This window comes from Neophocaena asiaeorientalis, unplaced genomic scaffold (genome assembly GCF_003031525.2).
Source record: "Neophocaena asiaeorientalis asiaeorientalis breed wild unplaced genomic scaffold, Neophocaena_asiaeorientalis_V1.1 scaffold174, whole genome shotgun sequence".
NCBI lineage: Eukaryota > Metazoa > Chordata > Mammalia > Artiodactyla > Phocoenidae > Neophocaena > Neophocaena asiaeorientalis.
This window is the reverse complement of record NW_020174922.1, coordinates 4,234,896-4,260,017: the sequence shown is the minus strand read 5'-3', so window position 1 is coordinate 4,260,017 and position 25,122 is coordinate 4,234,896. Positions and strand designations below refer to the sequence as shown.

The window sequence follows — 25,122 nt, the reverse complement described above, 5'->3', positions numbered from 1 at the left end:
AATTTAGCTTTCCATTTTGGAGTTACTGCGTAGGTACAGTGTGTTTTGTTCAGTTCTGCTTTTCCATGAAGAAGGTAGATAAATATGATCTAATAAATAGATGTTGTGTTTTAAACTTGGTTTAATTAAAAATATGACACGCTATCGAGGTTATATTTCATCAGGCCGGAAAACGTTATAGAATTTTCCATGGAGATCTTGAATGAAAAATGGAGTTTTTATATTCATTACTTTTTACTTGAAACGGGGCAGGCTTGTTTTCTTCATCTTTTTCTTTTTTATAATTTGAAAGGATATTGTAGAGGCTTCATCCAGGAACTTTAACAAAGGGTTTTTTTTTTTCTACTTTTGAGCTTTAAGAAAAGGTACACTTTTCCCCTTTCCCCTTCAGTTTCTTATTGTTCAACATCCAATGGAGTAATTGATGCTCTGAGGGAACTGGGTAGTAAAGAGTGTGTATTTATTTTGCAGATGTTTATTGTGCATCTTCTACGTTTAGAAAACTGCTAGGTTTATTTATTTACCTTTTAGAGTGTAAGGTCATGTCTCTGTGTATATTATTTTTCTCTAGAAGTTTATATGTGGTTATAAATAGTCCAGTACATACTATATGACTTTTAGGAGCTAACATTTTAGACAACACCTAAGCCAACTTCACATTCTCTTATAGCTGAGTATTTTTCTTTCTTCCAGTGTAATCAGGGGGAAAAAAAATGTTTTTAAGCCGGGCGGTTTACAAATGTTAAAGCAAAGACTGATGTCAGATATTGCATGCTATACCCGAGAGCATTGTTGGGAAAAATTCCCTGGGAAGGGCCCCAGTCTCTCCTTGCCCCGTGGACCATCCCTGATCATGGTGCTGCTTGGAGTGTACATAAGTGCGTATCTCTCTATCCGTGTGTCTGGAGAGGGGTTAGTGCAGGGTGTCATTTAGTGCCTGACAGTGGAACAGTGCAGTTGACTCTTAGCTCTGCTATCCAATGACATGCAGTGGCTGAGAGTTTGAAGCTGATGGTTGGGTCTCCAGTGCTGCCGGCACACCTGACAGGCAGCTGTTAAACCGAGCAAAGGCAAGCTCGGGGAGTCACAATCTATGCATAAATGATAGGGGTATCTGTGCAGAAGGTGCGAAAGAAGCTCTGACCCCCTCCTTCCCCCAAATCTCCCCCTTCCCCAGTGAAATGCACAGTTCAGCCAGCTTCTTAACTACACTACACTCCTGCTACTGGCTGCCAAGAGGCTCAAAAAATCCACCTTCACTTTTCAGTCAGAAGAGGCAGAAGTGGATGTGAGAGAAAGAGAGACACAGAGAGACAGAGAGCCAAAGAGGGCAAGAGACTTGACTTTAAGAGACTGCTGTACTGACAACTCCATGCAGTTCGGAACCAGAACGACTCCGGCTGAACCAGGGTTCATGGGGACATGGCAAAACGCTGATACTAACCTCTTATTCAGAATGTCCCAACAGGTAAGTTACTTTCATTTTTTTTTTTTTAAAGGAAACCTTGAATTGTTACGTGCACTTTTGTTTCTGGTATTTTCCTTACTAAACATTTTTGAATTGTGATCACTTCGTAGTTGGGTTCTGTTATGTCATAACTGTTATTGGAACGTGCAGGGTTACTTCACGGCTTCCCTAAGGGCTACTTACAAGAAAAGGGGGGAAAGGATACCGAAGTAGAAGAAAGCAAAGGCATCTGTGGCAAAGTTTCACAGTCCAGCCTGGGTCCTGGGTCAGGGGAAGACTTCATTTATTTCTTTCCGCCCGCCCACCGGCCGACGCACTCACACTCGGGCAGACTCGGCGTCCTCCCCAGAGCCGTCCTCGGGCTGGCCGGCTGCGCCGCCGCTGGCTCTACGGGGAGAGCCGCGTGTCCGCGCGAGGCCGCCGGCGACTGCTCATTAATCAGCGGAGTCCGCGGCTCGTACTACGTACCGTGCGCTCGGTGGTACCTACGCGCCCCGCGCGCCCGGCTCCTCTTGCACAATCACTGGCTCTGCGGCTCCGAGGGGGAGCGAGGGGGAGAGGAAGCGAAGGGAAACAACCCAGAAACTTTCATCTTGGACTGTGCTCAAGCGAGGGAGGGAAGTTCCCTGGTGCCTCCCTCCCAGACACGTCTTTTCAAAAGCCTCCACCAGCAAGAGTTAGTATGATACTACCCTCCGCACAGCACGAAAGTATTACTGACGAGTTCACTGGGATTTTAAGTAGATGGAGGTCGTTAGAAAATGGATAGTGCTCCACTCATTTAAAAATAATACTGCAGCTGCGTTCTTTTTTAAAAAACCTGTTTTGTTTGCAGGAGTTCATGAGAACTAAATACTTTATTCAGTTAATTCGATTTTTAAAGTATTGGTAAAGAAGGAAAGAAAGCAGTTTGCCAGGCTGGAGACTACCGCAAGTTTAGAAATAGATCTGCGAAAGACCGTGCAGAGAGCCAGCGCTTTGCAGCATTTAGCTAGCGAACAGCTGTATCACACAGTTCTAGATAGGATAAATACATTTGAATAAGGTGTATTTTGACATATCCTGTAGAGGGACCCTGATTACTGCTGATACAGTAAGCTGGGATTTAAATGCAATCAACACAAACCCAATATGCAACTCTTAATGTGCAATTTCCCATTCTTGCAAGTTAAAAAGTTCATTTCCTCCCAGAGATACTCCTTGGAGTTGCCGAGTGCTTTGAGAGGTATATTTCTGAGGCACGTCCCTGCCTGGGTGGCTGTTATCGTGGTTGGAACACAGAATGTGTTTTCACTGACCTTAGGACCAAATAACTTGTTCTGGCACTTTAAAAATTAGATGTCATATTCAGGGTTTTCTTGAGTTAGTGGAGGTCGTGTGTGTGTGTGTGTGTGTGTGTTTTGAAAGGGAAGATTGGTTTAGGTCTCCCTCTAGCTAGAAAAGAGTTAATAAAACCAGATAGAGATAATGATCAATTGATAAATGGCTATTGAACCACATAGATGGTGTTAGATTGCTTCTTTGGCACTAGCCCATTTCCAAGTAGATTTGAATCTAAGGAGACTTTAAGTCGTGGAAAATATTTTAGCTAAAAAACAAATAAAAGTAAATTATATAAATGATGGATCAAAGTTAGGAAAATAAATTGAAATCGCTCAGAGACAGAAACTTGTACAGCTAAGCCATTATGATGTCTTTGATCCAGCTGTTTCACTCTGTGGGTATATAAAAATCTCTTGTGTGTACCTATGTGCATGTATGTGTGAAAGTGGGCATCAGTGATAATATGAAAAGAGTAGAAATATAGGGAAGTAGTTTATGCATCATGGGTGCTGTATGAAACTATATAATATTAATATACTATTTACTAAACAGAGTAGTACAATCAAGGGAGAAAATCACAATTTAAAAAAGTGTAGTGATTTCACTATATTTTATGTATTTTCTTTATTTTTTGGTTTTGAAGTAATTGGAGACTCCCCTCCCCCTCTTTTTTCTCCTGTCGTGGTTATTAAATGCTTAACCTCCTCTGCATTTTTGGAAAGCATGTGAAAGAGGGTATGAGTTTACATGTTTTTTTTTTTTTCTCTCCTTTAGGATGACATTTTAGTTTGTATGAATATTGTATAAACTTAAATTGAAACCGTGTAAATCTAAAAATGTATGTGCTGTACATGTTTAATATGTTTATTTTCCTGACCTATAGTTCATCGGCAATGCTGATTCAGAGTGTGTGTGTGCGTGTGTGTATGTGTGTATGTGCCAGAAGGAAGATATCTCGCAAAGCCAACAGTTTCAAGGAATACTAGTCTCAGTATACACCTTAAGCTAGCTTTTGTCTTACTGCAGGTAAAAGTTTGTCCAGTTTAATCAAGTCTGCAGAATTTTGTATTTCTAAGGCATAGAGATGTTTTTTCTATATTATGATTATTTTAATTTCTAAGAAAAAATTGACTTAGCTCATGAAATGAATACAATTTATTGGGTATATTTTTTAGTTCAAAGTTTTCTGTAATAAGAAAAACTAGGATTCACCTGACCATTTCTTTAAATATTAGAAAAGACTGACTAGCAGGTTTTAAAACTGAGTTATAGAGAACTCACCATCTGTAGTATTTAACTACAGCAAAACTTAAGAGTGTGAAATAGCTCATGAATACTGAAATTTAGTATTCTAGGGTTGTATCTTCTATGGGTAATTTAGGAAGTAGGGTTATGAAAATCTTTGTCTTTTGTTTTGTATGAGCAAAGTTAGATCTGCTAATATGTAAATCTTCAGTCTGTGTAATTCTAACAAAAAAGATACCACAATCTGAAGCCAATTTAGATTTGGTGGAACTAAGTCTGTTCCCCTAAAGTTTGAGATATGACAATTTGACTGCATTTTCCTGCCTCTCTACATTTTTCTCCTGTATTTGAGTATGATGTTTTCAAAAGGGATAATATTTTTCCATACAGACAGATATTTGGTAACCTTAAAGGGCATGACTCTTGACTTTTGTAAAGGGAGTTCTTCTTTGGGTCACTTTGATCAGTGACAGGTCGAGAATAACCAGAAACCCTTTGCTCATCTTCTCTGTTCATCTCCTAGAGTCCAGAATGTTATTTTACCCATTTTAACCTCACAAAGTACTGTTAAAAGCACAAAATCAGGACTGCTTTTGGAAGTTGTTGTTGTTTTTAATCAGGCTTTAAATGGCGATTTTTCGATTTCTGTAAATCTTTTGTGCATGTGAGAGAATAGCAAATAAAATTTTTGTAGCTACCTCAAGGGATGCAGTAGTCTAATATATCTTGAAATCTTTTCAGAAATGAAACCATAGCAGGTAAAGGGCTAGAGCCCACACTTTTACGCATTACTAGAGGCATTTACCTTTTATTATTAGTGAGGTATGTTTAACCTGTTTCAAATAAGATGTGGATCCCTTAATAAGGTCTCTTTTCAGACACGAGTGAAATACTAAGTTAGAATTATAAATGACTCTGTGCATCATTATGTAGTAACTTAGGATTCACCCAATGATGTAACAAAATTAACAACATAATTTCATTGGGAAACTGTGTCTTGTTAAAGAACAACTGTCTGACATTATCCTACAGTTGCTTTATTTAACTTCATGCAAATATTATTAGTAGTGACATTTTTCTATTGTGCATTAGATTGTCTCATTAGCATGATGTGTTAGTTATCACCAGAGAAATCATTTCCTAGATAGGTGAGGGGCAAACCAAGAAAGCTAAAAATTAAATCAGTGATTTACATTAATACCAGAGCGTCTGCTCACCAGAGATAGGACAGAGTCAAGCAAACTTTCTCACTAATATAAAATCTAGCCCATTTCAGAGAAATGATAAATAAAATATATTGTCAGAAACATATAATAACATTGCTGGAATCCATTTAAAAGCAGGTTTGAAATGAATTTTTCTCCCAGTAGTCTTTTAGTTCTTTCTATTCATATAGGCAAACACAGTTTCCGTTGGTTGAATCTATATTTTCAAGTGGAAATGGTGGTTTTGTCTGACTTCCTACCTGCCCCTGCCCCCCGCCAAATAACTTGAATGTTTATTCATTAACAGTTTAAAAGGCACATAGACAGTGTTTCTTACAAGTCAGATGCCTAATTGTATATCGTGATTTGATTCTTCTTTCTAGTTTGTACAATACATTTTTATTCTAAACTCTATCCCAGTCGTGCAGCCCTCCCGTCCCTTTTAACAGAGGATGTATATTCTTATTTAACCAGAGACCTGAGTAAAGCAGTTGATAGTTAATGGTCTTTGAAAATGACTTTCACTGCCAGGCATCATGCATCCCTAGGTTTCTGCACTTTTCCTCCTCCCTTTTTACTCCCCTTCTTACAGTCGGTGTGTTTTAGTAATCATGTCTTACTAAAAAAGGATTAAATTGACCAAACTTATGGTCATGATGCTAAAATAAATATTTATATTATATTAGGAGGCATGTAATTTCAGCTTGTTGAATTGGTAGGCTGCTACCTCCAATTTAGTTCCCCTCTCTAATTTGAGTGATAATGTGTTTTATTTTGAAGTCTTAACTGTAGACATATGTTCATATATAATTCTTATCATCCATTCTTATAATGTAACACTAAAATAGGAATACGTGGATAATTGTTAAAATACAAATTATAGCATAGAGACAGGTACCTGTGTGCTGGCCTATACTTTGTAAGTCTACGTATAACACGCAGACTTCACTTAACAGGCCCTGTCTAATTTGTAATGCAAGGGAGGGGAAAGTAGTAGGCCTTATTTGTGGTGTTTACATATGTGTAAAAGCAGATCAGGCACAAACATATTCTCAGATGTGTGCGGTATATATTGGCATATATTAAAAATCTGTGCAGAAATTTCAAGTTTATTTTCGCCACAGTACATTAAGTGACTTGGAACATAGTAGGTGATCATTTTGAAATTACTTTTCTCACGTTTCTGTCGTCTGCTCCCTGGGACTGTGTGTGTGTGTGTGTGTGTGTGTGTGTAATTTGTAAAGCCTTTTGCTAAGGTGAGTCGAGTAACCACAGTCGAAAAATCAATCCCTAAAGGTGCAGCTATCTTATCTCTAATTGTAGGTATTTTTTTATAATTGCATTTATGAGTGTATCTGAACACTCACTGATAAATTCTGTTGTTCATGCGTGGCTTTATGGAAATCTGATTAATGGAGTGACAGGACAGATTTGGGCTCCCACAGCAGCACATCCTCCCACTCTGTGTCAGGGTTAAGAGCCGCGGCAAATCCTCCCTAACTAATTAGATGCTGAGTAAGGCATCTCGGAGAAGTTGGGGCAAAAGTGAATGGGTCACAGCCAAAGCAGGATTGCAAGGACTCCAGTGATAGTGAAAGCATTCCAGTTTGCTAGGTCATTGTGACATGGGGAGCTGATTCCAAAGGAGCAGGCCGTTACAGATAGTGAGCTGGCGTCATCCACTTCAGCGAAAAACAGAAATTCTGGTGCTTCTGTCTCCCCACCTTATATGCCTGACACACACTTAAAAGTTAGATTGGGCACCTGCCTTCATCAGTCTGCAAAGCTTTCCACAGGACTTTCCCTATGAACATGAATAGCTAATGACTCTGTACAGCCTAAGAGGTATTTTCTGAACTTGGGATGCTTGATTGGAATATGCACGCGCACGCACACACACACACACACACACACACACACACACACACACACACACACACACACACACACACACACACACACATATATATGTATGTATCTAAAGGAATGAGACAAGAAACTGGAATTTACTTCTAGCTTGTGTCCACAATTTGAATCATTGTGTTGGAAATGAACTAGGAGTTAACTCCTTTTTTCCCACGGAATATTGTCAGGGAACTTTGTGGTAGCAGGGAGAAGAGAGTGAATCGTGGGGTGACTTTTTCAGTGAGAGAATTTTTTTCTGGGATTCCCTGCTTGTTACTATCCAAAGAACATGGAATATAATGGTTACAAGATTTCCTTTCATGTGAGGTTTGGAGCCCGGGTTGTTCTGTGCGTGGAATGAATTCTTCACCATGTGAAAATCCTCTTGTCCCTCTCGTGGTATGTTTTTGCCGCTACACAACTACCTTTTCAAGGCCTTGGTCAGAGAGAAGATTGTTTGGGGATCCTAGGAAATGATTGATCTCACCCCTGTCTGCCGAAGCTGATGCCATTTTTATTTCCCAAAAAGCAGCTGGCTTCCACATTTTGCGTGGTGATCCTCGTCTACTTAAGGACCAGGGAGAGGAGGAAGGGAGTCAAAAACCCTTTCAAGGAACTTCGACATCTATTTTTAAGCTTTAGAGAAATAAGGGAAAAGAGGCATAAGTCAGGCATTAGCAGCCTTTCTTTCCTGACATACAAACAAGACATTGTGTAGAAGAAGGAGATTTTTCCTGTAAGATACAACTGTAAACAGGCGAAAAAAATAAGATGAAAAACTTTCTGAACAACTCAAGCTCCAGGAAGTTTTAATATGTACAGATGACGTCCGGAAAATGATGCCCGGGGTGGTGACATCCGACGTACCCCCGTCTCCTCACTGAGCATGACCTGTACTGCCTTCTCCCTCCCCACTTTTCAAAGAAATTTAGAGACTAGGAAAAATAAAAGTATTGATTCTTTTTTAATTTGTACATTCCCTGTAGGAAGCCTAGCAAATTTCATAGTGTACATTCAAACCCTAAGGTGAAAAATTTATGACTAGAGTTCATTTGGGTGAGGGCGGTGTGCGGTGTTGTTCTGTTCAAACGCTCTGGGAAGCATTTCATGCCACAGAGTCAGAGATCAGGAGAAGAGAGGAAGAGCTGTATCATTTCTTCATCCACAGAGCCTTTCTTAATGGAAATGCTTGTGGAGAAACAATGCATTATTCAAACTGGCTAACGTAGAAATCAAATGCTCAGCTTATTAATCATCATTCCAATTAAAAAAATGAATTGATCCTTTAACAACAAAATAATATCCTTTTGTTTTTCTTTAATTAAGCTCATCAGTTTTTCATTTCTGTTAAGAAAATGAAAATAATCTTGAACAGTAGGAAGTTACTCATTGTAGCACGGATTCTCTTGAGCATATCTGACATCTTATTTACTCAGTATTTTTAGACTGCAGTGTTATTTTGCTACTGTCTTTAGGGTTTGTGTGTTGTTGAGAGGGGGATGCTTTAAGTCTGTTGTGTTGGCGGCCATTTACTTAATGACCTAAATACCTAAATACATGGTTAGGCTGTTCTTTCTTCCTATTTCCGTTCCCAAAGACCTAATTTCTTACTTTATTTTCCTTTCCCCTCTTTTTTCTTTTTCTGGATTTCTCCTTACTTTCACTGGGTCTATTTGCCCTAATAAAAAGGAATTAAAAGGCAGTACCTGGCTCTGGCAGAGGGATGGGAAAGAGGCGCCACCTTCAGATGTGGTCCTCATTGTGGAGGTGCTGACAGGAGGACTGTCCCGAGTTCTGTTCTGTAAGGGTTCTCTAAGTCTGGGCTTGATAAAAATGTGTTACCAAGGGCCCAGGCTTATCATTCAAAGGCGCTGAAAGGCAGTTCAGTTGGATCCTTCACCGTGTAAGAAGGTACTTAGCTGAATAGAGATTTTGCTTTTCTCTTTTTCTTTTTTTTTAAAGTAATTCTTGGCTTTATCATTTTGTGCGGTTAGACTTACATCTGCGCAAGAGAGCATTTTGTTAGAAGGAAAACGTGTAAAGTTTTCCGTCAATAGGTTGAAGGTATGACTCTTTGAGACAAACTGAAGTTAATAAGAGTTAACTGGAACATTTAAAAAAGAAGTCGTGGCAGGGCTGATATTAATGGGTGACATTAAAAATTGAAATTGAAAGCATGCAGTATACATAACACAATGAGGAGGATTCACTACTGTTTTGTATTTAATAAATTTTAACTCATTGTCCTACACAGCTGAGAGACTGTTAAAATGGACAAGATTAGAAAATATTATTCTACATGGGAAAGACACAGCTTCCAGTCCTGGACCTGCTGTGCTTTTGTGTGACTGTCATGAATTTTTCAACTTTATTAAGGTGTCTTTTAGTGGCTATTTGTTTTCTAGACAGTTCTTCAGGACTCATACTTGATGATCAGAGAGTACCTGAACGGGGAGTTTAAAAAGAAAAATTTCAGGATAATGAATATTTTACATGCCAAAAATAATTACTTTCAGCTGGCTTAATGTAATAACACAACTAATATTAAAATGAGAACGTTCATCACTAGGGTTTAAAAAAATTTTTTTTTCTTCCATTAAAATTTAAGCAAGAAAGATTTCATTGACTTAAATCATTAGGATGGCTATTTGGGACACCTAATCAGGCATAGGTAAAGAAAGCTGCCCACTCCTGTGCCCTCTGCCAGTGCTGGAGGGCAGTGGACATGACTGGGAGGCCACTTGCAAGAAATGGGACGGGGGCTTCCCTGGTGGCGCAGTGATTGAGAGTCCGCCTGCCGATGCAGGGGACATGGGTTCATGCCCCGGTCCAGGAAGATCCCACATGCTTGCGTACCGCAAAAAAAAAAAGAAAGAAAGAAAGAAATGGGACGGTAATTATACACTGAGCATATTCATGAAGTTGCCTTCTTGTTGACCTCATGTCAGAACATAAGAGTCAGGTAGGTTATTTGTGGCTCTATCTAATATCGCTTTTCTTTTATTCTTTTTTTTTTTTTAGGTATAAATATTAGAGTACCAGAAAGAACCAAAACCAAAGCCCTGTTGTAAACTTTGTGGAAAGACTTACTGTCTTGCTATAGAAAAAATTTAAAACCCCACAATGTCACATGGTAGTGCATTTGTATGTGGTGTACAGACAGGCAGGAAGTGTACACCTGTCCTTTGGTTGGTTGTAGGAATTAAGTGATTCATTTCTAGGTTTGTTGAGGTTTTGGCAGTGGCTGCCTCAAATGCAATGACTGTATGGATAGCTCACCCTAAAAAGGAATTCCTCATGTTAGGAATGTCATTTTAATGATTCCTTACTTTGTAGCCTTTTGGCTCCTTGAGGATAGCTTTTTGGGGAAGCTCAGTGTCATTCACTGGGAAATAGCTTGATTGATTCTTACTTTGTGAATTGCCATTTTCAACCAGCGAAAAACTGCAGTTATCCTCAAATGAGTTAGAACTAAAGTGAGATGGAAATACCAAGATTAGACTCTGACTCGAACTTCAAACATCTCATCATTTCCCTTCCCAACCACTTCTTCTTTGTTTTCTTGGACAACTTTGGAAAGTAACCGGGGACTGAATAAATCTTAAAATATCTTACCAATCCTATTGTCTGTTAAACGGAGTTCCTTGTGAAAAAGAATTTTTCCATTTTGACTCTTTTTTTTTTGACGTTTATTATAAATGAAGTAGGAAGGGATCGAGAGAGAAGTCCACCATCTGGGAGAGCTTGTTTCAGTAGCCAGCATGGGAGCCCGAACCCTGGCTTCATATAGGTGAGGTGTGTTATGGGAATAAAGGCCTTGTGCATTTAATGAACCCTGCCTGCCTGTCAGCTTGGTTTCTCTTGCACCATTGTTGTTCACATAGGAAAAAAAGAGTGTTCACAGCCTGTGGTGAGATTAGAGTAATGAAAATGAAGTGTTAATCTGTCGATAGCTAGCACATCTCATATACTGCTTGCTTCCTGGGCCACATTCATGCTTGTATAATATATTCCAGGTTTTCTCATGACCAGAGAAGCTTGGATGCTCATTATATTAAAAAAAACCCTTTTGGTTAAAAGAGAGAAGTGCTAATTTTTACTTGTGCAGATAACTATTTTTAATAACTTCTTTGTAAACTGACTGCTGCCTGCCTTCTGATTATGCTGATGACCCACTGTTCTTTGTGTGCCGGTATGCCTGTACTTTTGGTCTCTCTCTCTCTCTCTCTCTCTCTCTTTTTTTAAAACAAATGTAGAATGTTGAAATGAGCCTCAGTGTAAGCCTAGTTTGAGATACCCTTTCCTAGAAATCAGTGATTCATAGAAAGAAGTGAATGGAATACCTTCATCCCCATAGAATATAGATTAAAGAATATTAAACATTTGTTATCTCATGCTTTATTTTTTATCTTAACACAATAAAGTGCAAACAAAAATAAACAAATCAGGAGTCTTCTAGAACTGTTTTATGTATTTGCAGTCAGCTGCCATGTGAACCTGAGGAGAAAATTTTAAAACTTTGGTCATCATGGATGGGAATTAACTGTGTTTTTCCATAAAATTCCCCTTTCTAAAATGTTATAGTAGATAAATCAACATGAATGTGGTGAATTATATCAATACTTTTCCTAGAACTCTTGTTTTAATTTTTGTTTTTTACCATTTTACTCATTAGTCATTTGAGAAATTTAAAAATGTTTCTAAAGGGATACTCTTAAAGAAGAAAGAGAATATGTTTAGTCTTAGATTATACCAAGATGTTTTAAAGAAAATAACGTGGACCGTTACATGCATGCTATCCCACGGGGTCATCTCTTTAAGAAGCACCTTAAGAGATGGTTTCAAAAGAAGTGTAAAAGGGGTGGGGAGAGGTAAGAGTTCCAGGTGTCTGCTTCTAATTGCTCAAATTTCAAACATAAGGGATATTAAGGAAACATGCTTCCCCAAAGGAGTATATCACATTGTTGTTCAGCTATCGGGCCTGAGACTATTTACGGAGCTCATACTTACGGCATTTTCTCTTTTCCTAGTCAACTGAGTGTTAAGGAATGCAGTACGATCATTATTATTTTGTGAACTGTTTACTTAAAGTTGTTCAAGTTGTTAAGAATCAAGAGATTTGGGGGATTAAAGTTTGATTGTGAAGTAAATTTGGCGTGTGTTCAAGGGTTACTTTCTTAAGGTGCAACTGGAAGAAAAATGCCTCTCTGATAGGAAGGAAGCACCTAATTAAAAATAATCTTTCAAGAATGCGGGCCAATGATGAAACATGATTTGCAAACACTCTCCTAAAGTTGATTTACATGTTTTTCTTTTTCATAAGTTGGAATATGGCTGGTCATAGCATATTTAGTGCATTCTGAACCATACAGTACAGCAGAGATAGCCTGTTGATATCCTTTGTGAAGGGAAAGGATACTTTCCTCTGCTAAATAGGGTATTTCTAATTTGTTTGTAAACTCTGTTAATAGATAGAAGAACTATATTGTTGTGGTTAATTGGAAATAGTGAAATAGAAAAGACTTTCTCCTTGCACTTGCCTCCAGTTAAGAAAAAAAGCAAATAGAAGTGCATGGTGACTTTGTCATAGACATCTGCTTTTAGGTAATAATCATTTTTAAAGAAATATACCATGACTTTTGGGGTCATCTGAACCTGCAATAATGTCTATTTAGTGTAAGTATAAATGTCAGATTGTGGCATACATGTGGAGCCAGTAAAGATGAGTATTTGCTATGATAATATTCATGCATTCTAAATGTTGACTTTTAAAATTTACCTTGAAGATGTATTCTATTTCCATATTAGGGTCAGTTTTCACTTAAGTATATGATCGTTCAAGAAAGGAAGTGCAGAAGTGTTAACATGTGAAGGAACAAAATGGATGTAGATCTCAGTAATAGTTTGACCTGAGCACGTTTTCTGGGCTGCAGAGAAGAATGTGGTTGATTGAAAACTAGTGTAAATGTTTTGTTGAACCACTGTGTAAGACAGTGTAAGACAAGATCATCAGTTTTGGATTTGCTTTACCGATTTTTTTAATTAGGAAAAGCAGTTTGCTTTGCACTTGATGTTTGATTGAACAACTATATTTTGAAGTAAAATCTACCCACTGTTTTACATTGTGTAAGCCTATGAAATAAGAAAGAGAAGACACCCTTCTCTTTTTCTTCCACAAACTCTGTAAACCCTCTTTGGAGTAGTATGGCATTTTAAAGATCAGGAGTTGCCCAAAAGGGCCATGAGGAAGTAAGGTAAACAAAGCAAGAGGTGTGAATCTGATGGGGACTGTGGTGGACCAGAAGGATCTTGTGTCAACCACAGTGAGGTAGCAGCTCCCCAGCTCTAACCAGTTGTTGCCAGGTGGGAATGCAAGGCCCAATGTTGTGAGGTCTTCCTCTTCTCTCTCTTTTTTTTAAATGGGAAGTCAGAAATCTAGATTTTTGTGTCAGAATCTCCTGATTTTTAAATCTTGGCAACCTTTTCAAATGTTTTTAAAAGTGTGTGGTCCAAACAAAACTCATCTGTAGGCTATATTCGGCCTACTGGCTGCCATATAGAAACCTCTGTTTTAGGTAATATTTTAAAGGATGAAGATAATAGTTTCATTGCATGTGAGCATTCATCTTGGGAATTCCCCACTGGGATGAGACCGAATTCTTCATTTTTTTTTTCACAATTTAAAAAAAAGTTTAGGGCTTCCCTGGTGGCGCAGTGGTTGCGGGTCCGCCTGCCGATGCAGGGGGTGCGGGTTCGTGCCCCGGTCCGGGAGGATTCCACGTGCCGCGGAGCAGCTGGGCCCGTGAGCCATGGCCGCTGAGCCTGCGCGTCCGGAGCCTGTGCTCCGCAACGGGAGAGGCCGCAGCAGTGAGAGGCCCGCGTACCGAAAAAAAAAAAAAAAGTTTAGTAAATATATTTCTGGTGCTGAGAGTTTTGATGTATATAGCTTTTCTTCTTATGACCCACATATAAAGAAAAATCAAACATGAACAAAACAAAAAATGGACAAAGACTTTTAATAAAGGTAGAAAAGTAAGAATTTTAGAATTCTGGGGAAGGAAGGGGAGATTTCTAAATTTGGAGAAGAATCCCATGATTTGCGTCAGTCACTGATGTATATATGAAAAGCTGAATTCAACTATAAAAGGCTTTTCATCTCACCTTTAAGCAGTGGATTCTTGGCCCTGAATCTTTGTGGGAACGCAGTAATTTACCAGGCAATTGATTATGATGTCACGGGGAAGAGATGGACCACAAGGCAAAACTTCCCTGTACTAATTCGTACAAGGCCAATATTGTATACGAGCTTCAAGAAAACATCATTTATGTTGTAGAAGATGAGGTTTTCAGTGTCTTTCTAAAGTTTTCGAAGGGGCTCTTTAAGAGAAATAATCTATTCATAATTGAAATTCTCTAGGCAAATCATATATCAACATTTTCAACAGAACAGGTAATTAATTGGTTTGAATTTCAAATTGAAGGTCATCCTGTTATTGATTTTTGTGGGAACAGGAAACAAGAACATCTTGTTAAAATGATCTGCAAACGGGGCCTCTGTGTGCCTAGGTTCTATCTAGGGTCTTGTTGAACAGCATTGCTGGCCAGTGTCAGACGCCAATCAGAAGGGAGTCATCACTGATGTCAACATTAACAAGCTGTTGGTTTGCTTCCAAAACAGCAGAGAAGAGCTGAGCTGGAGGAAAGACCAGAGAGTAACAGTTTGTTTTACATAGCAAGTCAGGTATTTCAACTCAAGTGACTGGTGCAGCTTGTTACAAAGCATGTGTATGTGTGTCAGAATGACGTTGGTGTGCCATGTGCAAGAAGTTTAGCACCAACACAGCTGGGACTTACCACTTTCAGAAGCCTTTCAACTGGGAATTAGATAAAGTATCTTTAATAGAGGGGAGGGAAGCACTGCATTTAAGAGGGTGGTGAAGAATGGAGGATAAAAGGATATACCCTTTTAGATGCTCTTCATTTTTATAAAATAACATTTGTGCTTTGTATTTGAGAAATAGTTTTATTGTTCCATGTGCCAGGCTATTTTAAAGCAGTAATTTTTCTCCCCGCTGTGTTTATACTTCTCGCGAATGGTGCAATGTGAGGGTAACATGTACTCGGTGGGTGGCAAACGTGATGCCTTTCTAAACTGGAATAAGTATTTTAATTTGAGCTGTGCTAAACAAGTTGGAAACTTAATGCAGCTTCTTCTTAGGGTTCAAAGTAAAATTCTTAATAAAAAAGGGAGGGGGAGAGCCTTCCATTTTAAATACCCTGGAGCTGTTAATGCAGTTATTTCCAGGTCGACTTCTTTTTGTGTAGGCATGACAGTAGCACCAACCATCTGCGTTAAACCTTAACATTCCACAGAGCCACTTTAAGTTTATTATGAGCTTCAAAGCCTGCTCATCCCTAAGAGAATATCAAGTTTAAGCATGTCACGTTGCCATAGTCACTGTTAACTTTCTTAAATCAAGAAGTGCCTTTCTTGAATCAGAAAGGTTGATTTTCCTATAGGTGATCCGATCTTCGGGTCCAGTGCAGTCATCTCTCTGATTGTTGCCCCCTTGAATTGTCAGTCCACCCTGTTAGCAGTGGTTGGGAAGTACCCCAGATAAGGCAGGACTCCGCACAATTTGTTTAAAGCTCTGAGATGATGTCAACATTCTTTTTCAACTTTATTCTTAGAACTCAAGTCATTGATCCCGTTTTACCAATTCCCAGTTGGAATTTCATTACAGTTTTTAGAAATGTAGGGGAGGGTGGGAAAAGATGTTGATGCTGTCCTAATACTTGGGAGTTTCTACACCACAGATGGCTAGCGCTTTGGGGAAGAATATGGGGGCTGCCCAGCCTGATCTCATGGTGCTCAGCTTCTCTTCTGAGGGAAAGGGATTCCCCATTTCCTGAATGTGAAATGCCTCCCCTTTTGGAGGCTCCTGGTCTTAGTTCCTACCTCAGTTAATAAACCACCCCTGTCTGTACCGGGTATCTCAGAGATGGAACTTGACGGACTAGTCAGCATTGCAAAGGTCACCCTAAAGCTGTCGGCAGAATACACTGCCCTTTGTTGCTCAGTGATTATAATGCTACTGTAGCAGTTAACTGGATGTATTCGACTGAGCTGCTTTTCCAGAATACCAAATTATTTACTTCTTTTAGATGCCTAATAGAATGCCCAATCACAAGCTGTCTCAAGTATATTTGAAAGACTTCTTAACTTGAAATATCAGTGCTTTGGCCACCAGAGGGATAATATATGCAGAGTGGGTGTCCATTGCATTGTTTTGCTTCAGTGAAAATACTTCTAAATTATTCTCATCTTTTAGAGTTTTCATATTATCCAAAGCGATAATGTTCCAACAAAGTAGAAGATCAAAGGTGGTCCAAAAAGTTTCCTTACATTACAGCTTGTCTTCTGTCAGTGTAGCAGTATTTAAAATCATGTTATGAATTGACTCTTTTTTAAGAAAAAAACTATAAAACTTCATTTCCTTTCATGTTATTTCCCATGAATATAAAATGTGGAAAGAGCTTTTTTTTGGCTTTAGCTTATAACTTTAAAGAGTGCAAAAGTGGGTTTCACCATATTTTTTTAAATGTAAATTTATTTATTTTTGGCTGCGTTGGGTCTTTGTTGCTGTGTGTGGACTTTCTCTAGTTGCGGCTTGCGGGGGCTTCTCTTGTCGCGGAGCATGGGCTCTAGGCACGCGGGCTTCAGAAGTGGCTCGTGGCCTCTAGAGCGGGGGTTCAGTAGTTGTGGCACACGGGCTTAGTTGCTCCGCAGCATGTGGGATCTTCCCGGACCAGGGATTGAACCCATGTCCCCTGCATTGGCAGGCGGATTCTTAACTGCCGTGCCACTGTGCCACCAGGGAAGCCCCTCACCATATTTTTGTGTATTCAAATTTACTTCACAATTTTCTTACTGAAATATTACTTAAATTATATTCAGAATTATGAGGAATAACTAATAAATGATCAAGCTATTTATTTGAGGCAGGGGAACTGTACTTGAGAGAGTTTTGTATTTTGCATGCTTACGTAGATTTTGTGGCACCCGTACAATCTTGATATACCTTCTAGTGCACAGGTAGTATCTTGGCTTTAGCTCTCATTTAAAAAAGATGAATAAAGATCCCAAGTGCTAAGGTGTGAGTAACCAATTATTTTCACTCGATGCATGTCCTTTGGACTGACTACTTTCCCAAATGTGTGATCTGCCACATATTCTTACTGCCTCTAGTTCTTTTTGGTCCTAATCGGATTGGTTTAGCAATTTAGGCATTTAAAATTACTTCCTCTTTGGTTTCAAAATGAGTAAGTGAAGACTCAGAGAAACCCTTCAGTTTACCTTTTAGTATCTTTGAACAGAGCAAATTCTGACCTACCTTCCTTTCAGTTGTTTCTTTTTTGTTTGTTTATTATTTATTTATTTATGGTTGCGTTGGGTCTTCGTTGCTGCGCGTGGGCTTTCTCTAGTTGCGGCATGTGGGGGCTACTCATCGTTGTGGTGCACTGGCTTCTCATTGCAGCGGCTTCTCTTGTTGCGGAGCACAGGCTCTAGGCACGCGGGCTTCAGTAGTTGTGGCACATGGGCTCAGTAGTTGTGGCTCTCGGGCTCTAGAGTGCAGGCTCAGTAGTTGTGGTGCATGGGCTTAGTTGTTCTGCGGCATGTGGGATCTTCCCGGACCAGGGCTCAAACCCGTGTCCCCTGCATTGGCAGGTGGATTCTTAACCACTGTGCCACCAGGGAAGTCCTCAGTTGTTTCTTATTGAGCTAGATAAGCACATATTAAGCAGACTATGTTCCCTCTCTCTCCAAAATAACAGAATGAAATCAGTGTTCAAATAGCTTTTGTTGCAAACATTCAACAATCAAAGGGAACTAAACAAAATGATTTAAAATACAGTGATTAGCATTAAGTTCAGATTCTGAACAGTATTTGAAAGCAGAGTATAGTGACAGAGTTTTGTGTTGTAGGCTCTTAAGACCTAAACATTTGTTGAAAAGATCTTTTTCTTTAATCCAGGGGTTTGTTTATCTTAGAATAATAATCATTTCATGCTGTTCCTTTTTTTTCTCATTGACCCATTCTCCAGACCTTTAAAAAAAAACCTTTTAAGTCGATGTAAATTCCATTTTAATTAGACCAGTGCAATCTAGTACTGCAACTAGCCAGGAATGGAAGAAACATGTTGGAAGTTAATACAACCGAAATCAACCATAGCCAGATAATCCCCCTGATCTTTGTTCCCCACCTCCACAATTAAATGACCCTGTTGTTCTGGAGTTTCAACAAGACATTTAAGGTTCATTTAAAAAAAATGATCATCCTTTACAGGATTGTTTGCTCTTGCATTTCTCTTTCTTTCTTTCCCTTGCCACACAGCTGTCACTGGTACAGGAGAAAGATTGGGGGGAGGGGAAGAGGAGGAAGCCCTGTTCAAATCGTGTCACGTAGCACTAATTCATCTGCTCTCATTAGAGGGAGCGAGGGACAGCAGTGATGGCCAAGAGCTGCACTCCACACATGACACGCGAACAGTTTGGGGAATAGAAAATTGCTTTCTCAGGAAGCCCAGCCAATTAAGGACTTGACCATATTGAATGTCAAGTGTTAATTTAGGTTTTTCTTCATTTTCCCAGTAGTAATGCGGGTCCTGTGATGAGCAAATACATGTCAAGTAAAAGTTGATTGCATGAAGGACCCGGGTATTATATGTCACTGACAAGTCACAAATGTACTGAAGTCTTTTAACCCCTTAGGTGAGTGTGGTGGGGGAGGGGGAGGGGAGAATGGGATTAATGTTACCATAATGATAAGAATAGATAGTTTACATGGGAGTGGCATGGGTGGGACAGACAGTAATGGTAATTCATGCAAAAACCGGGGATAGGACAAATCCTACTCTCAGGGCATAGAGGCCCTTGAAATGCATACCATATGATTCTCTGCCATTGCATAGAATTCAGAATATATAGTCTGTCTCCTAAGATTATATGAAAAGGGAAAGTAATGTACTCTATGGTCTTTACCTAGGAAATTCCTTATTAATTTTCTCCTTTGGAAGAAATAAAACATTCATTAAGTAATCACACTATTTTGGACATTTTAATCCTTTGGCTCAGTACAGCTGTAAAATTTCTGGTTATTTATAATTTCAGCTTCTAATCAGCTTCAGCTTCAAATACTCATTTTAAAAAGTAGCTGTGTAATAGAAAAGATGCAAAACATGAGATGGAAAGAACGTTTATTTTCTGTCACGAGTTCTCTGGAAGGTGGTGTTTAGCCAATAGAAACAAGTAGGTCTGTCATTGTCTTTCATTTCTTTTAGTGCCCAGTTGTAGAAGGGAAGAGATTCAAGCTTCAGTGAGTGAGGTAACTTTGTGTTTTTGAAACTAAATGTTGCACGTTGCCCATCATGTATAGCATCTCATTTCCATTCATCAGCATTCATTTACATATGAATGTCCGGAAAATAAGAGAATGTTTCTGTTGCAATTGTACGAGTAGCAAATAAAAATATCCCCACAGTTTAAAGCACTGCTGTGTGTAGTTTAAACAATCTTAAAGTGAAACTCAGAGCAGTTAAAAATCTGGTCATTTTTTTGTTTTCTTTGTATGTAATAATCACTTTCCCCCTTCATATCTTTGAAGCTGTCACCTTAATTAAAACACTTTCTTGAAACTCTCTTCTATTTATTCGACAGTTTTAACACACTTGTCTTTGTGTCTTGACAGTGCTTGCACTCTGAAAACTTGAGTCTGATAACGCTTTAATTTTGGCAGCAAAAAATACTAAGAGTCTTTCTATCCCTCAGGTTAGGTAGCTGTACTATCATTATATTAAAAGTTGGCTAAAGTTACATTAAGGAACAATTAGGAAACGACTACGAGAATCTGCTGTTTAATAAAGTAGGTTTTTATGAAGAAAGAAACATTAGGCTCCTGAATGCTGGGCTGTAATACATCAGTTCTTTAACATCTCCCTTCCCCTTCTCAGAACTAACCAAATAAAATAAACTTAGGCCTCCCTTCCCTTCCTATGTTGATAAGCTCTGTCTATGGGGCTCCGGTGGCATTGCGAGAGTACTGTCTAATTAGAGCCCAATTGTCAGCAGCTTCTCTTCCGCTGGGTGTGCCGAGAGACTTAAGTAAGTTTCCGTAAAGTAAATTCTGACGATGGCAGCTCGGGGTTGCTGATTCAAGTTATTCCTTTTCTTCTGTGTCACTTTTGACGGATGGTACCTAATGCAATCAACCACAGGCCAAGCAAGCCTTTCATTGCCTTGTGTTAGTAACTGGACCAGGAGATCCCCTCCTCCCTCGATCTCACCTTCAAATGCTCACTCTTTCTTGCCACCCCCACTGACACTTCAGCCCAAATCGGAAAGTGAAAAGAACCGCAGGGCTGCCCAGGACAGGCTCTTCTGAAACTTCATTTCCCAGTGGTGCAGCCAGAGCTGCCTCCCTTTGCGTGCCTTTTTGATAAATTTAAGAAGTCAAATCGCTGACACAGATAGATAATCCAAGTGTAGAGGGTGAAGAGTTATAAATTAACACATTATTCCCTCTTAATGTGAAATACTTGAGAATGCATTTTCTCAGTCCCCTGACATCTACCCGGTGAGGGCTCGCATTGTACTTTTCAAGTGGCATTGATTTGTTAAAGCGCTGAATTAGCATCTCCAGCCAGCTGCTTGATCCACTGTTGTGTCGTGGGGCTCTGGTACCTCCTCTCTCCCCAGCCATCCGTTTTTCCCCTGCAGTTTCCCCTTTCTTCTCTCTCCCTTTCCATTTTGCTCCTCCCTGTCTCATTCTCTGTCTCTCTCGTCCTTTTCTTTGCTGTTGCTTGTGTTTCTTTCAGTCTGGTTTCATCCTGTCTCTCTTTCCTTTTTCTTCCTTCCGTCTTCTATCCACACACTTCCTTTCCTGTTTCATCTTGTTGCCTCTGAGGGTTGCCCTCACTCAGGGTTCGAGTCTAACTGCGTGTGTGCATGTGTGTGTGTGTGTGTGTGGTGGGGACGGGTTGGTGGCGGGACAACTAGGGGTGGGTAGCTCCAAGTAGACTCTTGTTGAGAAGAACAGATTAACACGTGTTTGTTTGTGCTCATCTTAATAGGAGTTGGTGAGAAACATCTCACCTATTTTGCTTTCTAGAAGCTAAAAGGTAACTTAGAAAACTTCCAAATTTGCACTTCTAAGTGACATTTAACACAGTACTGTTTTCTCGTGGTTAAAGGAAAATGAAAATCACTCACGGTTATCACAGATTTGATCATACACATGTCCCCTCTAAAATGTTTGTATTTCTGCAAAACTTTTGGATCTGTACAACTTTATGCAATTCCGTGAACTTACTGCTACAACTTCCTTTTCTAACAGGTTTTGGATGATTCTGATCCTCCTTATTTGTATTGGTACAATTTCCTGTAAAAATATGACTTTCTCATGATGCATCATTGTACCATAGCAGTGTTAAGATTATAAAGTCGGTTGACAATTTTTTTTATTTAGAAATAAGGGATGGGTTATTGCTTATTTTTTAGCAATGTGTCTCGAAGTTCCAGAGGTCTTCAGAGGAACCGCATCACAGTGGAGAGGTTTAACACGTTGCATGTGCGTGACCACAGACCTTCACTCTTCTTTCTCTGGGTATTGGACCAAGATGCTCTGAGACCACTGTGTTGATTGATTTGATATGAGCAAAGAAGTGTATCTGTCTGAACTTAAATAGAAAGTATTCTCTGTAATTTTAATCTCATTGCTTTAAGTGGTGCTGTCTGCAGTTTTACTACGTTTCCCTCTAGTAACATAAAAATTGGAATTTGGATATACATTGGTAATAAGTTAGATTACTTGAAAAAATCAAACATCTCTATTGTTGTTTCATATAGATTAAAATGACAGTTTGATTTCAGCATTTACATTTTGAAATGGAAATATTTCACATAGGATTTGATAATCTTTGCTTCACTGTTGGCTTGATTTCCCACCCCCAGTTCCCCAAGTCAGGTATAATTCCTTTTTTTTTTTTTTTTTTAAATTAATTGCTGTCCTCCTAGCTAGAATTAACATGGTTTGGGATTAGAATGACTCTTCAAGGCATGATAATTTCTGTTTAAAGGAAAGGAAAAAGAAGTCTTTTAACTGGGGCTTAAGACTAATTCCAGCTACTAAGGAGACAAAATTTATGCTAAAGGAGACACTTTGGCTTTATTTTCTATGTGCATGTTAACCTGATAGCGATCATCATTTTGGGTGTTCTCTTAGATGAAGTAAGGTGTTCTTCAATTGTTGCAGGAAGGGGATGTGGCCTCATTCCAGGAGATTAAAGCTGGAACACCTTCTGCATTTTGCAGGGATAATCAGCTCACCTGGCTGTAGTTCAGGGTCGGGGCAGAAGGAGGGACTTGCCACTTTTTAGAATGGCCTATGACTAGAGTAGAGAGGACGAATTAGAAGACAAAATAGTAGGGCAAAGTTGAAAGTGAAAGTGCCCCATATGAAAATAGTTAATGATGAGAAAAGGAAAAAAAAAATAATCAGAAAAGTAGAAAAATCTGGAAGGCATACGTCAGTAGTGAGAGAGAAGTTGAGGATAAAGGGAGAAGGATGTTGGAGGGGCAAAATTATGGTATCTTGTAACTTCCAAAATTAATAAAAATCAATACTTTTTTATCGGCTATAAAGGGCCAAACTGACATCACAGCAGAGTTAAAAATTACTTTAAACAGTTAAAAACCTTTCATGTGATTTTCAATTTTTCATTTGTTGTACACGTTTTTCCTTGTCCCTTAGTTTGTCGCTTCTGTTCCTTGGAAGGCAGACATCTCTGCACAAGTAATACATCAATACATCTAGGGTTTTTAAAAAGAACAACAAAAAACTAATTTATTCCTTGATTGTTGTGTGATAGTACTTTAACATGAAATGGTTAAGTGTGGATGTTTTAGAGTTCAACACCTTTGAGTTTTCCTCTGAAATTCTCCAGAGAAGTCAGAATAATTTCTGTTTTTGTATTTTGTAAGTCTAAATTAAATGTCACTTAAATGCGGAAGAACTGGCAGCTTTGATAAGTAGTCCCCAAAGCAAACCAGTTTGTCAGTAATCATAACCTAATTATGAATGCAAATGCAAAGTTTGTTTTTTAAAAAGCCTAAGACAAACAAAGGAAAAAGAGAAACAGACCCCTCTCCAGCACAAGGCAAAAGCCTCCCCACCTTCAACACGAGCCTTTCAATAGTAGCACTAATAATAAGAGAGAACCTCTGGCGTCGGCCCAAGTCCTGTCGAGAGGGAGCCGCCAATGGCCAGCGCAGTGTGTGGCTCTGCAGAAGTGCCAGAGTGACACACGCATCACAAGCCGGTCACAATGCAAGGGGTCAGGGGTCACGTTCAAGAGTAGGGTGTTGCTGGGCCCTGCCAAGGAAGCAGAGGTGGCCCCTCTGTGCTCAGTGTGTGGGTCTGTGTACTCTTTTCCCGTCAAAGCTGGCCCGGGAGGGCCAAAAAAGCGGTTCCTTGGCAGGGTTTAATGGCAGGATGATGTAGTCTGTTGTGACTAGTGCATTCCTTTCAGGTTAAACTAGGGAAATGGCATTGTGTTAAAATTCCAAGTCGCATGAATGTTTTATTGCCACAGTGCATTTCGCCCTCTAGGGGAGTGTGTGTGGCGGCCCGCGAGGGCGGGGGCGGGGGGGGGGCACTTAGAGACTCAGGAACTATCAGAAGAACACTTCCCTTGGAAAATTTTACCCACCAGCGTGAAGCTGATTTGCTGTGATGGTCACTTAGAAGGGTTTCGCTTTTTCCTAAACTGTGGCTGTTTAAAGTCTGGCCATCCGGACAATTACCAGCTGAAGAAAATACGGCAGGACACATGCAGAGAGGTTGGGAGATAGAGAGGAGGAATGCACCAGAAAGGAGCTGAGCTGCCTTCTTGTGTAAACTGCCCGAGAGCAGCGAGGGGCCCCTCCCCGCCCGGTCCCTGTCCCCCCCTCCCTGGGCTGTGCTTTGCTGTCGGCCCGAAGGCCAGGAGTGATCTGTGACCCTTGCACCACTGACGGGGAGGCCACTGCAGCTCATGGTACCGTATGTTACCAGTACTACTCCCTCATTCCTTCTCACTGGCTGCTTTGGGGTGTGTGGGTTTTTTTTTTTTTTTTTTTTAAAACCTTTTCTCTCATAACGGTTTATATTAGTCAGAGGGATACAATTTTGGAATGCAGAAGGTCCGAGAGTTTGAAACAAAACAGGATTAAGTATGGCACTGTTCTTCCCCACTCCTTGGTGTTTAGAAGGGCGAAGCAGAGCCATTCTAGTTCAGTTGCAGCCAAAGGTTTCCAGTGTGATTTAAAATCAGGAATTCTGGAAATAGGACAGTTTGAAAGATGCAGGTCATCTGGGCTGTGGATCTTGTAAAAGAGCCTTTGTTGTGAAGCCCTGTGAGCATCTTTAGGGTTTGAGGACATTCTCAGGTTTTACAGTTGTCTCAGATATAGCCATTTTGCAGATTGCCCTGACCCCTGTCCCTCTCCAGGGGAAACTGTAGCCTGCTCCTTCACTGTTCCACTTGTTTGAGGTGTGGTTACTCAGGGTGTGTACGATTTGACTTGGGTTGTAATTGTGCATGTTACATGTAGCAGTCAGGATGGCTTCATGATTTGATCTGACTCAAGTTAATTTATAACAGATTAAAATGTGGATGTATGGAACGGCCTTCTGATTTTGCATTGGGACTTTATAGAATATTCACGTGTCTGACTTTTTCCCTGTGAATAAGAGATGTATGGATTATCTTGGGCTTAACTAAGTAAACATATCATCATAATTTGAATTTAGTTTTGAATTACCTGTTTCTCTTCACTTTCAAACCTTAATACTTTCTTTGATTTCATGCTCTTGTGATAAGTCATTTTTCTCTTCCTTAATAATGCATATATAATATACATAGAGTTGCGTATGTGTG

At 39.6% G+C, this 25,122-nt stretch overlaps 1 protein-coding gene across 3 annotated transcripts in view; it reads left to right on the top strand.

The window, feature by feature from the left end:
- Positions 1-1,357: 1,357 nt before the first annotated feature.
- Positions 1,358-25,122, top strand: part of BNC2 (basonuclin zinc finger protein 2) — a 287,514-nt gene continuing 263,749 nt past the window's right edge. For all 3 annotated transcript variants that reach the window (XM_024760460.1, XM_024760459.1, XM_024760458.1), the window contains exon 1: positions 1,358-1,468. In XM_024760460.1, coding sequence (XP_024616228.1) covers positions 1,373-1,468 — 96 coding nt within the window. In that variant the 5' untranslated portion in view covers positions 1,358-1,372. The remainder of the gene's footprint in view (positions 1,469-25,122) is intronic.